Source organism: Meleagris gallopavo, chromosome 10 (genome assembly GCF_905368555.1).
Source record: "Meleagris gallopavo chromosome 10, MGAL_WU_HG_1.1, whole genome shotgun sequence".
Classification (NCBI taxonomy): Eukaryota; Metazoa; Chordata; class Aves; order Galliformes; family Phasianidae; genus Meleagris; species Meleagris gallopavo.
The window spans coordinates 2,471,842-2,486,789 of record NC_139413.1 but is presented as its reverse complement, the minus strand read 5'-3'; the positions used below and the strand labels follow the sequence as shown (position 1 = coordinate 2,486,789).

At 42.7% G+C, this 14,948-nt stretch overlaps 1 protein-coding gene across 1 annotated transcript in view; it reads right to left on the bottom strand.

The window, feature by feature from the left end:
• Positions 1-14,948, bottom strand: part of NIBAN1 (niban apoptosis regulator 1) — a 58,514-nt gene that overhangs the window by 6,714 nt on the left and 36,852 nt on the right. Inside the window, 6 exon segments of the mRNA XM_010715548.3 lie at positions 271-381; positions 3,137-3,298; positions 3,499-3,686; positions 4,289-4,451; positions 4,541-4,645; positions 9,850-9,965. Coding sequence (XP_010713850.2) covers positions 271-381; positions 3,137-3,298; positions 3,499-3,686; positions 4,289-4,451; positions 4,541-4,645; positions 9,850-9,965 — 845 coding nt within the window.

Genomic DNA, 14,948 nt, shown 5'->3' with positions numbered 1-14,948 from the left:
AATTCTAGGAGCAGGCTAATACGAAATCTAACATAAAATGATTTACTCAGATCTGCAGCTGATTTAATTGTAATTAAAAGCACCACCTACGTAGATAGCCTTACAACTGCCCAGAGCCAGGTTTTACCCCCAGAATGAGCGGCTTTGCTAAAAACCACCAAATCAGTATGTCCCACCAGATGGAAAAAAGCTATCTTCTTTAAAATACAAAGACAAATTCATTGAAAGGCGCAGCCTGAGGTCTTACTGCACAAAAGCTGTAACATTTACCTTCAGCACTCTCTGCTTGACTTTTTCAAGGGTTGTTGCGACTTTCATTGAGTCTGCCTGGCGACTCGGAGAGAACAACTGCTCAAAAGTATAAACTGCGTTTTCCATCAGCTAAGAATGATGATAATAAAAAAAGACGTGTTAAAGGCCAGTAGCGTACAATTTATACACGCATGAAGAAGCCTGCTAAATGTAACTGTTAACTTCAGTTGTATTTCTGAGAGGGTGAAGCAGGGAAAAAAATGAAGTGCTCAGAATCCATAAATACTGTCAAACTCTTCAAATGATTGTAGAAGGCAAAGAAGAGCCTTGTTAGTTTAGATTGCAACACCTTGTTTTGGAATTGGAAAACAAAAAGAATTTCTTACACTACTGCAAGAGCATACGAAAATGAAACAACCTCAACTTCTATCTGAAGTTAAAAGCTGGGTCAATACCAGCAAGCCTGCTCAACTGTTATTTCAGCAAACTAAGAGCAGATTCAGTTATTTTGTCCAAAAACTTGTTGCTGCTGGTAATTTGTTTCAGTAGTCTAAAGGTTAACATGCACAGAAATATTGCATTAAATAAAGGAAATTAAACCTTGGTATCTTTAATCTGATATAATAGCTTTCTTGCATAGATTTAATCTCTAGTCACCATCCAAACTGATGGCAACAAAGACAAGAAGTACAATCCAGTGGCTCTAAAGGCTGCAGACAAAATTTATTATCCTAATAAGAAGATTCCCATTGACTGCTATCAGATCCTATTGGTCTTAATAATTAATAATATAGATAATTCTTTTTTAAAAAGTTATTAATTAGTAGCTTTCCTTATAAAGGAACAAATATCTCAGATAGAGCAATAATTTCTTACAAGTTCTGTTGGACTAGTATTTGTCACAGCTATCCAGAGATTCATGTACTGTACTACGAGAAGACATTTCAGAAAAACAATTCTGCAAGTGGTAATTGTACTTAAAGATCCTGTGCTTCTTCTTAGTGTTTCCATTCAGTTTTACTGGGGAGGATGGGGACACCCACAGGGAAGCCATCAGCACTGTTGGGTCTTGCTTCACATTGCACATGAACATACCAGCTGATTTACATCACAACAGAAGAGGTTTTGTAGTTTATAAATGAGCATGTACATGCTTAGGGATAAGACACTTATTTCCTCCTAGACCATTAACATTTTCATGCATGCAGATAAGCGGTAACAAATGCTGAAAGGGGATTTTTTAACTTTACAGATGATGTGGAATTGGACCACACAAACTGTATTTCTACACAGTGAAGAAGTGGAGAAGATGCAAGTTTGCTTCATTTCTGTGTGCATCAAGAGGCAGCACAGTAAAGGCTCGAGCACTGCAAGTCTCCCCGTACAATAAAAAGACACAAACAGTGTAAAGTTGGAAGCTGATTCCCAGAGGAATGACTCATTTCTTATTTGCATTTTTATTTGAAGCAAATCATAAACTGACAAAGTCACTAGAGCCGGTTTATTTACACTAAGTGCTTCACTCCTCAATTCCCTAGATTTGACCACTAGAGGATGCCAGGCTCCCAAACCTGTAGCTGTGCGCTAAAGAAGAATCCTCCAATGTCTCCAAGTTAGAGTTAATACAAATGCTTGTTTTATATTAAAACTCCATGAGAAACATCTGACCTTACTTGTTAATAAAATAAACACCCATGGACACAAAGGGAAACTAGTTACTATTTTTATGAGAAAAATAATAGCCTCTTAAAGAGAGAGAAGCAGTAACAGCATTATAACTTCTGCTTTCATTTAACTTATTTGTTGTGAATTTTCACTCATGTTTCTTCCAGGAAAAGCAAACAAGCAAACAAACAAAAAAAACCCCCAAAAACTAACCCAAATCATAACTTGATTTGTATGGGACGTACTTTCTGTCTAGTTCTTTGTCTTTATTTCTGGTCTTCACTTCCTCAAAGGCATTTTGTTTGAGCAGCATTTTGAAATAATTCTCCTAAGAGGCTCAGATGCGAAATCAGAATTTTAATTCTAATTAATTCTTTGGCAGCTGACCATTGCTGTACCTAGAAGGACTGTTTTTGGGAAAATCTTATCCCAGCACTGTGTTAAAAACTTGTTTTCCTTGTCCACAATTCCTACGTCACATAACATAACGAGACCAGCTCCATTTCACAAGATGACCAACTATATTACTTAGTTTCTCAACTATGCATTAAAATCACAGGATTCAACAAATTCAACAAAGCCAAACCTGCTCTGCACTCTAGCAATGGAAAGAAGCCTGCTGGATAGGTCTTAATAGATCTCCAGCCAATCATCCAGAAGAAATAAAAGTAAAGCCCATACCAGTGCACATCTGAGAGGAAAAAGAGGAGGCATTCCTTTTTCATCTCAAATGACACAGTCCCTTAATCCCATACCCATGAAATATCAAAGCAATTGGCAATTTTTGGCATTAGTTACCTTGTTTCATATTGGTGAGAAAATAAACTATGAAGGAGGAGGCATTCTATTTTGGTAAAAAATGTTTAGGACCCTTCCTGAAAAACAACCCTAGGGAATAGAAATCAGCCACCCCCAGCAGCATATACACAACTTTCCAGGGTGCAGAGACACTGAGAATTTAGAATGTGAAGGTTCATGTGAAGAGATGATCCATCCAAACTTGTTGCGTCTTACTTTAAGACTCATACTCACACAATCCTACTAAATAAGCATGAGAATGAGCTTCTAGCTGTGATTTTTCTTGGGTTTAGTTATCTGCACTTTGACTGATGTATATTCTGAGCCTCTTGCACAGCTCTTTATGAAGATTACTTTGAAGCAGCTTACAAGGACAAATCTAACCTGTTCTCTCAGGAGGAAGAACTGGTTTTTACAGTACCTCTTGCATGAAGTTCTGTGTCCTCTGAACCACAAAGTCAACGTGATACACCTTGAAGCGACTCTTGAGGTCATGAAGGAGCTCCTGGAGGAGATTCACTTTCAGATAGCTGGGCTCCATCTTCACAGAATTGAATGGTAGGTTCATAAGCTGATCCACATCCTGTATTCCAGTGGAGGAAGAACAGTGTTTTTAAAAAAGCAACGCGAACCCAATTTTTAATAGAGAATGTAAGATTTTCTACACCACAAAACCAAGCAGTAATGTACTCCCATCTGGAGAAGCAACTTCTGCTGTTAATCAAGTTCTAGATAGAAAATCCTTGTGCTCATGTGAAGGGCTCCAGTTGCATTTTGTCTTACCTCCTTTAGCTTTGTGGTATCATTTGTCTTCTGGAAATTCTGGATGATCTCATTAACTTCTTTATCAAAAAGTGAGCGAACTTCAGTGAACCCAGAACTCACAGGACCCATGAGCTCCTCTAAAATGGATGTGAGGAAGGGCTGGATATTTTCTGTGCAGCACTTCTGGGCAGGCTCAGAAACACTGGCTGGAGTGTAAGACAACACACACAATGGACATAACTTAAGCCACTAAAATACACAGTGAAAAGACTAATCTGAACCGATCTGCTTCACGATGGATTAAATGCCTCTGTATGTTTCCATGGAGTTACACCTCTTTGGTGGTGACAATGATGAGATGAGAGTTAAGAATTTTTGTGAGTGGCAATGAAACGTCTTTTCTTATGTCCCACCTAATCAAAGTAGCAGGCTGGGGGCACTGAAAGCCGAGGAAAGGGAAGCTGCAAGAACTGATTAATGCTCAGAGGTTTGCACAAAGCATGGCCATGCTGCCTCTATGAGGATTTAACTGACCTTGGCATCCTAGGCTGCTATGTGTAAACACCAACATAACTTCCCGAGCTTTATTAAAGCAGCTCCGAAATGATCATCTATTTATTTACTAACTCAAGCAACATCCTGTGATACCTTTCTACTTTTTGCACTCCTTATACTCATAGCAAATTATACATCTTTTTCACAGTACTTTAAAATCATGTTAAGAAGCCCCCTGGTTTAAGTGTGCTTCAGCAGCCGATGAAATTATCACTAAAGACTTGCTCCCCGACATGTTTGTTCCCCTACTAACCTTTGATTTTTCCAGCTAAGAAGTTCTTGGAGTTCAGAATCTGATCCATGTCGGAGCGAATGGTGCCTTCAAGAGTTTTTGCAAAATCTCTGCACTCTTCTTTCAAGGTACTCAGTCCTTCTGCAACCTGCTGCTGGACTAAGCCATAAGCTTCCTCTACAAACTGAATTCAAACAAGTAAGTGAAGATCAGAATCGACACATACAGACAATTAGGATGAGAATTGACTACTCTGGAAATACCCATACTTACACCAAACCAGGCCCGCTTCCTGTCATTCCTCTTTCCTTTCATTTTAGGCAGGATCATTGTCTGAAGGTTGGGAAGGAGCTCCTCCATCACAAGGTTGCTCAAGATCTACATTAAGAGATTAAAATGACCTGTTCACGCACTGTTCTTCACCTAAAAACTGAGCACTCCCATCAGAGAATGATGTGTAAATACAGGCGGCCCCAAACATACAACAGCTCAGCTGTCCCAGGTTGCCAGGAGGACCATATTTAACACATCAGGTATGACTGAGAGAAGTTCTCTGAATTTCATACGACGATTTTTTTCTCTGAAAAGCTTTGAAAGACTGTGCAACTACTGATAAAGGAGGAACTAAGACGCTGAACTAAGATGACCACTCAAATGTACTGCATGCTGTTATAAAATTGGTGTGTAAACCAAAGGAGCCAAAATGATTGATATGAACTGAGCAACTGGATCAAAAACATGTGAAAAGCTGTTACACTGACTGCTGCTTCCCCTAGCTAACCTTGCTCTGGGCCACTCACACCCTCTCAGATGCCTTATTAATCTAGGAGAAATAGTTCAAAAGACTCAGCAGCCAAAGAATGCTTCTACCAGGAACACTAATTGAGCCAAAAAGCAGCATGTGGAGGTACCAGTGTGGTTCTCTAGGACTGTTCCTTGTAAGCACCGATTTCACAGTTCACACAAGAACAAGAGATCAAAGGAAAATCAGAATATGGGACAGAAATACAATCCAGAAATTGGGATAGATCTAATAATTCTACTCTGATTTTTTTGTTCCCCAGAAAGTACGAGTATAACACAATCCAAAGGTTCATTAGCTCCTGGCTAATCCTGAGGCAAAAGGGATATAATGAACAGCTGCTGGAGTTTGTGAAGAACTTTTCAAGCAACTACTTTTGTCAGTAAAACAACTACGCTGGTATAAATACAGCAAAACTTTCATTTTGTCAATTTTTTTTATATAAAGTCTCCTTTCAAGCGTCTGTACTGGCACGTAGAAAAACTAAGGAAAAGTTATCACTGCCCCAGTCGCTTTTGACAATTTAAGCATATTGTCTATTTTTCACTGCTGCATTTTTCTAAATTGACACTGAGTACTTTTCCCTGTCAGTAACAGAAGCTTAATGACTTTTCAATACAGCAAAGAGTAATGAAAAGTCATTAAACTTCTAACTTTTCCAGCCTGCAGCAGGGCTCAGTGGTTTCAGAGGAGATGCATCACTCATTCTGAGCTCAGCAACTAAGCTGAAACTTGGGCTTGCAGCTGGTTGCAATCGGAAAGAAAAGATATCAGCCCAGAATACAAATGCTCCCAGTGTGGGGGAGCAGTCAATATGGTGGTGGGCAAGGCTGCAGTTCAGAGGGATCCTGACAAGCTAAAAAAAAAAAGGGTGGACAGAAACCTCACGACGTTCAGCAAAAACAAAGTCACAGTCCAACATCTGGGATGGAACAACCGTAGTACAGGCTGGTAACAACTGACTGGAAAGCAGATCTGCAAAAGAGGACACCTTGGTGGTCAACAAACTCTACATCTGTCTGCATCTGTTCACTGCTACATATGGGAGGGTGTTGGGCAGACAGACGCAGACTTTTCTGGAAGGTGCTCAGGGAGAGGGTGGAGATGACAGCTACAAGCAACAAGGAGGCAATTGTTAAGAAAAATTTTGCACGTGAGGCTGGACATGGGAAGAAGTTGTGCCATCTCCAGCCTTGGCTACCTTCTGAGTTTAACGGCACAACTATTCTGAGCAGGGGACTGGCCAGATGACCTCCAGAGATCCCCTTTTAACTTATTTCTGGCCCTGCAGGTCTCTTGATAGCCTCCCCTTTGCACAGAGGAAGGTCTTCCTTCCTCGATGCAGAAATAATCAAGAAGTGCAAGGCAGTTTCCTGGTTTCACCCCCATCCCCTGTTTCAGAAACTCTCTCTCACCAAGCTTTCTCCCAAATTATTTGCCCCGCACTTCCATCAGGTTTTGCACCTCCTCTACCTAGGTCTGAATCACAAATCCTTTCCTGCTCATCCCACATGGATGCACCAAGCTGGCCATACATACGCAGTCACAGGCACAAATCTTTTTTGAGAGTTTAACTTGTCCTCCCCATATTTTCATTTGCGAAAGTTGTATCTGTGACTTGAGAAAGCTGCAAAACCTTTTCTCCTCCTGCATTTTCCTATCGTGGCCAACAAGACGATCCACTGGGGCTGCAGAGGAAGAAATTCATTACAGGATCAGCCCTATTTCTATTTCTTGCCGATCTCATCTCTGAACATGTTTCCCATAGAGGCATCTACCAGTGCTGGAGACATGCTGGATTCTTAACTTTCTCTACACGCAGTGTCTTGATTTTGACCTCAGTCCCTTGTTTCGTTCAGTCACTACTTATAATTCAGAAGAGGGAGGAAAATCTGTTTTTTCTTCTGAATGTGTTAATTTTCTGTTCATAGATCTTGCCCCAGCATATATTTGTACTGGCCCACACTTACAGAGGCACAGTTGCTAACTTATGATGACAGAGGCAATACTACTGTGCATATGCTATACAGAATGGCAGATAAACCTTTCATCAAGGCTCTTCATTTGTCTGACTGTACAGCACATATAAGGTTGCTCACAGCATCCTGAAAGCCTTGAGGTGTGGTGGATGTCCTGTAAATCAAAGAGAGGTGTAGGAACTCTATAAAAAAACAAACAAACAAAATATATCTTCAGGTTCTGTACACTCCTCACTTTATCTGGCTGAGGAATTACTGGTTTGCTCAACATTGTCAATAATGCCTCCCAAACTGTGTTGTCCTCCTTCTCTTCCAGTGATACTGGAACAGGGTTACGCTAAATGAATGCATATTTGAAGCCACCTCTTCTAGCTTTGATGATGCCCAGCACAGTCCCTCAAAGGGTCACTGTCCCGATGCATCCAGCCACTGGCTGAGCTGACAGAGAATGCAAAAGCACTGTGCAACGTTATATTTTCATCATGCACACAATGCCAGTGTTTACTGACATTCAACTTCCCATTACAGCCTCTCGAGTGGGTTTTAGCCATAGCTGATACTGAAGTCAGCGAGCAGCACTGCTTCCTCCAGCTGTTACCCTTAACAAAAGGCTCTGTCAGTGCAAGAAAGGCTCCCTTTGTGGTGATGTGCTCCTCCTTTCCTGCTATCAACAATCCAATGATGCACTGGGAACATGACTGGGAAATGACAGAAAATTAGACAGCAGGAGTAAGAAGGGCTCTGCCTGGATGCCACACTGCTTAACGTAAGTGTCTCCTGGGCATAAAGCAATCCCTACAGAAACTTCATACCCAATATCCTACGTACTAATATAATGCATATTAGTACAATGTTTCTATGGTTTGCAACACCCCAGTGTTGTTTCATGCAGCTGAAGCACTTACAGATTATGCTGCAGCACCCTGTGGATTCAGCTACGCTGACTCAAACCGCTGTCAAAACCACTGGAATAACTGAGGTCCTAAATGGATACGTTGCTTAACAGAAATCTCACAAATAACCCAAACTGGAGCACCATAAAATTAAAAAAAAAAAAAGAAAAAAACGCCATGGGGCGGGGGGGGGAGGAGTTAGGATTTTTAATCCCTTGATTTACAAGTAAGTTATTCTACATTCATGTAGTACTGATCAATGGAGTTATGCTGGAACAACATCATGGTGTTGTAGTGCTCTCATTGTGTGGCTGTTCTGTTGCCTGTAACGTGTACTGCCAAAACCTTTGCTGTTTTGATCCTCTCTTTCAGCACTTACCTACAGAAACACCATCTGCAATTCAACATATCCTCTGCTAATAATAAAAAATTAAAAAAGAAAAAGAAGAAAAACAAAATCAGGGAAAGAAACTTCTTTTGCAACTCCCCAGCACTCTGGCAGCTCTTCAGCTGAGTTCCTGGCTAATTGTTTTGCTAAATCCATGGTGCAGTACCTAGGCAGAGCTGCATGAGCTAATGACTGCTTCAGCACACCCTGTGGAGAGTCTGCCATTATAAACCAATGTCAGTAAATGTATTTATTGGCATTCTGCAGAAATTTTTACAGCAACAAATTGTAGCCTGCTTGCTCCAAACCATTCACTTAGCTTGGACATTTGCCTAAAACAATTCTTCTACTCGGTCGAAACAGGCATGAGAACACACTCTATTTACAGAATGAAATATTACTAAGAGGATAATAGCATAACTAGTCTGGATGTCTTCTGATTATGGTCCTCTTGAGCTATATGCGTTATGAATAAAGAGTTGGCAAGCAGTAGGCAAAATAAAACATAAAATGAAACTAGTGCAATAACAGTTCCATAATGTGTGGGGGGGAGGAAGAAGAGACTCTCAGTCCCTCCACTGGAACGATGAAACTCCTTATATTATGGTATTTTTTGTCAGATGTTAGCAGAAACTGACCCCCAATGTGGAGGTTCTGGGAAGGACGCTGCTTATAGATTCTTCTTCATTTTCATTTCACGTTTTTCAGCATTTCCAAGGTATACTTTTTCTAAATGCATAATTTGGTTTCTCAAAACAAAACCCTGTGTCCTGAAAGCTCTGTCAGAATTTTGCCATCTTGCCTAAGGGAAACCATACTTCACCAAGGAAGGCACCCCGCAGCTGGTACTGAAGTAAATGTTTGCTGCTGAGTGCTTTGGAAAAAAAACATATAAACTAGGGCCCAAACAATGTCTCAGTCACACTAAAATATGTTTGGGGTGATGCTAGAGGGATCAGCAGAGTTACTTCAGCTACCATCAGTGCTCCACCTGCTCACACAGGTGCCCAAATATGGACCTCGATACTGAACTCAGCGTATCATTCTGAAGTGCACCAATCTTTGGCATTCCGAGTGTAATTGTTCCTCTGCAGTGTTTCAGAAGGCTGGCAAACGTGCAGGAGGTTTACCAGCCAGTCTGCTCAGGACTAAAGTTCCATTTGCAAAGAATGGGGAAAAGCAAACTGAAGAGATTCTTCAGAACACACGCAGGGCTGCCCTTCTTCACAAAGCCTCATCTCCTCGGATGGCGCTGGGAGGCGTTGGACCACAAGGAACTGGAAACTGTTTCGTTATGAAGGCAATTGCAACAGAAGAAAATACATTTCTTATCTGCAGAAGAGCAGAAAAGGCAGAAGGATAGAGCACACCCCGCTGCAGCACACAGCAAGGATTTCCTGCGTTTCCCTGCATTTTAGCATTTCATTTTTAAATACTTTTCCCCAGGAAGCTTTACAACCGCCTCTATTCTCATAGCTGCTGCAGCCAAAGCCCCCCTCATCAGGAAGATATTGGTTTACCTCTTTTTCATTGCCGGTTATCATTTCCCATGTCCCATAGTGGCCCTTCTCCTGTCGGAAGAACTGAATGGCTTCTAAGAACGCCTCGACTTCATACGTGGTCTGCTTGAGAAAATCTGAAGAAAAGGCAACACAAGTAACCTTTAATAAAAATAAACACCTTTTAAAATCCACTTTCTTGTCCCATGCACATACCGGAGAAATATTTTCCAATCATTTACTCAGCCTAAGTGCTTGAAGACCTTTGAGTTTCCATGAAGACTCAGAAGCATAATGTTGCCAGATACAAACTGTCTCATCTAAAACATTAAATTAAACCAACACTATTAACAGACAGAGTAAGAGATAACCACTTCATAGGGAGCTCTGTCTGTGGTAGACTCTGACAAGGCAGTCAGTAACATCTGACAGCTCATCCCTTCATATCTATGAGTGAGATAAGATGGCATAGGCGCAAACGGTGACAGCAGTTAGCAGGGCCAGGAGTTGGGAGCTTCCACTTCTTTTGGTTAAGGGAACAATTAAGAATGTAAGGTACTGATAATTATCTCAGTGACAGCACGTTGTGGCACGATGTGGGCCCTTGAGAAATTGCTGATCTCTGACTTACCATTTCCCAGTACTCTTCTACTTCATTTGTTTTGCTGTGGAATAGGAGATTTTTTCATGAGCAATAACAACGGGACAAAGTAAGTTTTTTGCTCATGCCAATTATGAAATTTCTAACAAAACTTTTGAGCTTCCCCCCAAAGTTTCAGGCATGTTTAACCCCAGCTCTGGATTACCTGCTCCTATCTGTGGCTGCTACTGCTAGATGGTAGCTTGCCCCCGGCCTGCAATGATAGCCTGCAGACACCCTGTTGTACAAAGGAGCCTGCAGCACTGAAACACCTGCAAACAAGTGGCTAGGCTAGTTTGCTCTTAAAAACACCAGGGAGCCAGCCATGACATGGAAATTCTGTCTCTGGCAACTTCTTCTTTCCATACTGCAAGAATTTTGAGCTATTTGCAGTCAACAGTCTCCTTCACATGACAGCATGCAAAAACACACCCAAGTAAAGCTGTAACAGTTGTCATGAAGCAAAACGAGTTTGTCATGATCTGGGGAGAAATCCCTCTGTCTCAGAAGGTGGAAAAGCTCTCTAAAGCAACGAGGCTGCTTGGCAAACCTAAGGAAGGACTGCATGCTGAAAAACCACAGCTGAAATAGTTCAGGAATCCAAGTGCTACCCATGCTGAGTCACAGCTTCAGGATTACTGTGAGGATTATTATTGTAGGGGAACAACAAAGCCATGACAATTTGTTGTCTCCTCTACAAGGTTAACAAGGCGCAGCACTGATCAGCTGAAGCACGATTGTGTGCGTGCTAGGAAGAAAGGAGGGAAGAGCAATGTTAATTCTACCAAAGGTAAGTATGCTGCTTTTGAAGATACTGGTATGTATAAGTAATTGTTATGCAAAGTCAGAGATTAAATTCTCAAGCCTTGCCTGACAAGAAAGTCATGCATTTGATGTGTTCAGGAAAGTTTCTAAAGACAAAAGCTTTACAGGAGGCTTGCATGCACACCAAGGGATTATACAAATTATAGCAAACATGGAAGATTAACACTATGGTAACTCTCCTTCCATCTCCTCCCTGCATTTAACCAGCTGGTAGGCACCACCCCTGTTTTGCAAATACTCAGAGGTTCTGAGAGATCAAACGATTTCTTCAACACCACAGAGTGATCAACCAAGAGAACAAAAGGCACATAAAATCCCAATCACTTTTTCAGTGCTACCTCCCTGATTTATAGCATTTATAATAGCAAATCATAAACCAGGATGCAAAAAGACCAGTTTAAGAGCTGTACAGTCAGGCTGCTTGCTGCCAAGAGAAGATCCTCCGATGGCAGCTTGGACAAAAGAATGGAGTACTCCACCTGCAAAACTGGTGGAGTGCTGCGTCTGAAAGCTTTTGTCCTCCTGAAAGCAAACTCCGAATGTTTAGACCAGGCTTAGCTGGAGGAAGGGAGAGCGCAGCTCTTCAGCCCTCCCGTTGTGACTCACATGTTTTGTTTCTCCACAGCTGTGCTCCCTCCTAACCAAAAGGGACAGCAGAGCATCCAAAGGGCTGCATCTCGGACCTGCCAAGGTGACGATTTGCCAGTGCTGAGAAGTCTCTGCTCTCAGATTATGGAGTTTTAAATTCCATGCTCAAGGGAGTGCTCTGTTCTCACTGTTCCCGACCCACAGAAAAGTGGGAGGAAGGTGCTAAAAAAACAAGAGCAATTCTCTGTATAGTTCATGGGAACGGTGTCAGGCTGTAAAGTAGCATAAAATCCCCAATCACACATTCTTTCCTATGTCAGTAAGCACAAGAGAACACCACAGTTCTGGTAGTCTTACTGCAAATACAGCTCAAAGTAGAAAGGCAGCTTTATCCTTTCACGGCCTACTGTCATTGCTTTAATGTAAGCAATTTTTGTCACTTTCCATAGGAGGAAAGGATTGCATCAGAGATAACGCGCTGAGCAAACAGATCCATCCAGAGCTGGCCTGCGCAGAGGCTGTTGGCAATGGACACAAGAGGCACATTGATGGGAAATGTCTTGAGAAAAGGGAATTGTACCCAAGCTGAAAGGAGCTGCAGCGCACATCCTGCAGGATTTCAGTAGGAAGAACCAGGGTAAGACAACTAGCAGTTTATGGAAAGGCTAGAAGGCTGTGGACAGATTGGCAGCCAGCTGCATTCTATCAGGGCAAAGCAAGGCAAACAGTGAGTGAGCTGTTGGGTAGGGAGAGAATGGTGCGTGGGAGATGGAAGCAGAAACTGCAGCTGCAAGCAGGGCGTGTGGCAAACCCCTATTGTGTCAGGAATGATTGTTCATCTGCAGAAAGGACAATGTGTGCTTCCCTCTGGGGCTTCCCCTGAGGCGCCTGGTGCCTATCACGAGCCATGGATCTGCACCCACTGCTGTAGAACCTGGAGCGTGTCAGGGAGCTCAGTGCAGCAGTGGCTGTGGGTCCTCCTCCAACTCTCACACCATGTGTGTGGGTTGTGTGCTGGTGCAGTGTCTTATTACCTCTGGTTTCAGGTTTCTTCGAAGCTAACCTGGGTTGCAGGTGACACACTGGAACAGGTTGCCCAAGGAGGTTATGGATGCCCCATCCCTGGAGGCATTTGAGACCAGGCTGGATGTGGCTCTGGGCAGCCTGCACATAGCAGGGAGTTGAAACTAGATGATCATTGTGGTCCTTTTCAACCCAGGCCATTCTATGATTCTAAGATTCTATATGCAAAGGCACGCCTTAACACAGATCACTCTTCTTTCTTTGCAGTAATCACTGTACTATCTCAGTCTATTTTCCTGCTTGTGTCATATACACAGCTTTCACAACCACAGCGAGCTGGAAACATCTGCTCTGCATGTGTGATGTACCTTATTCTCCTCTGCCTGGGCCAGCTGCTACCCTCCTCAAAACAGAAAAATGTCCTTTCCTTTTGGGTAGCCTGTATGCACACATATAGGCTTCTAGCTCCACCTTCATGCTCTATCTCTTTATGAAGGGAAGAGCCAGGCACAGAAAGATTTAATTGTCACTGGACAAGAAGCAGTTAGCAAATAAATCTTCAACAACATTGCAAGCTGTAAAGTTTACTGAATGTCCGCCAGCATAATGCCTGTGAGACTTTACGGGCACCCAGACTGACGCTACGTGCTTAACGCAGGCTCCTCTGCACTTGGAAAGTTCCCCACGCAGCTTCTCCAGCTGCTAATGGATAGAACATCTGCTTGTTTGGGGAGAGCAAAACAAAATTCTGTTTGGTCTCTTTTATTTCGAAATAAGAAAAGCCACACAGAGACTCTATTTCTCATACCCCAGCATGCAGCCTAATTCAAATAACAAACGCAGATAAGATACTGCTAACAATGCATTCCTTTTATAAACATAACATACAAGCAGTTCATTCACAGAGTAACTGCTGCAAAGCTCTTATGAAAAGAAGAAAGGACAACTGGAAAACCGTGACTTTCTACATCTCCCCACATCACTTATCTCACGAAGGCACAGTGCTTTCAGTGCTGCAGAAAGCTGCCTGTAGGCATGAGCCTCCAAAAATAAATCTCAAACCTTCACTGATAGACATGATGCACAGAGGACCAGGCTCCTCAACACCCACTAAGTGCAGTGGGCACCAATGAAGTCCTGGTGCCAAATCCATAACACAGAAGGTCCCATGCCTAACTTCGGTCACATCCAATGTTTTGGCCACCGTCACAATTCTGTCACTTAATGTGGTTCTTCATGTTACCCACTACAGCTCCTTGGTGTCACCCAGCAGATGCCTGGTCAGACAGCAGCAATGGGCCACCTTCAGCCCCAGGCTCCCACACGTGTGCCCAAAGGCAGCAGCATGGACTAGCTGCCCTGCTGTTCTCAGCCTCACTTGGCGCCATGGACTGGCCAGTCCTACCCTAGTCAAACACAGAACGTTTCTGTGCAAAACCTTCTAGAAACAGACTGTGCTACCAGAGTGCTAGAAGTGCTGCCTAGTGCTAAAAGTGTGGGTTTTCAGCAAATCTGGATGATAGGAAATCTGTGTTCAACCATTCCAATTCAAGCGCCTTAACTGCAGGTACTACACACTGCTGCATCGGATGATTAATCACTCAGATGGCAATTTCCCTAATTACAACTGAAGGGAGGTGCCTCTTTAATAATACATCCCCTAGCCTGCTATGCTGAAGGTTAGAACACTTTTCAATACCCAATTTAGCCTGTGCACCCCTCCGGGCAACCATTGTTATGAATAGGGCTCACTGCTGCAGCATTAAAAAAGGAGTGCAATGGTCACGACTCCACAGGAACAGGGATAGGTGTCTGAAGATAGATAGCTTAGTATTTACTCCCTTCACGAATGCAAAGTCAACAAGCAAAGTCTTCATGCAAGCAGGAGCATGGCTCGTTTCTGTTCTTCTCATACAGCCTAGTGGCAAAGGCCGTGTTTGGGGAGCTCAGCAAAATGTTTCTGCAGCTCCTGCTGGGACTGCAGTCAGATGCGGTAACCAGACAGCAAGAATTTTCCACCTCCCACAATTTATGGGGTGATCTG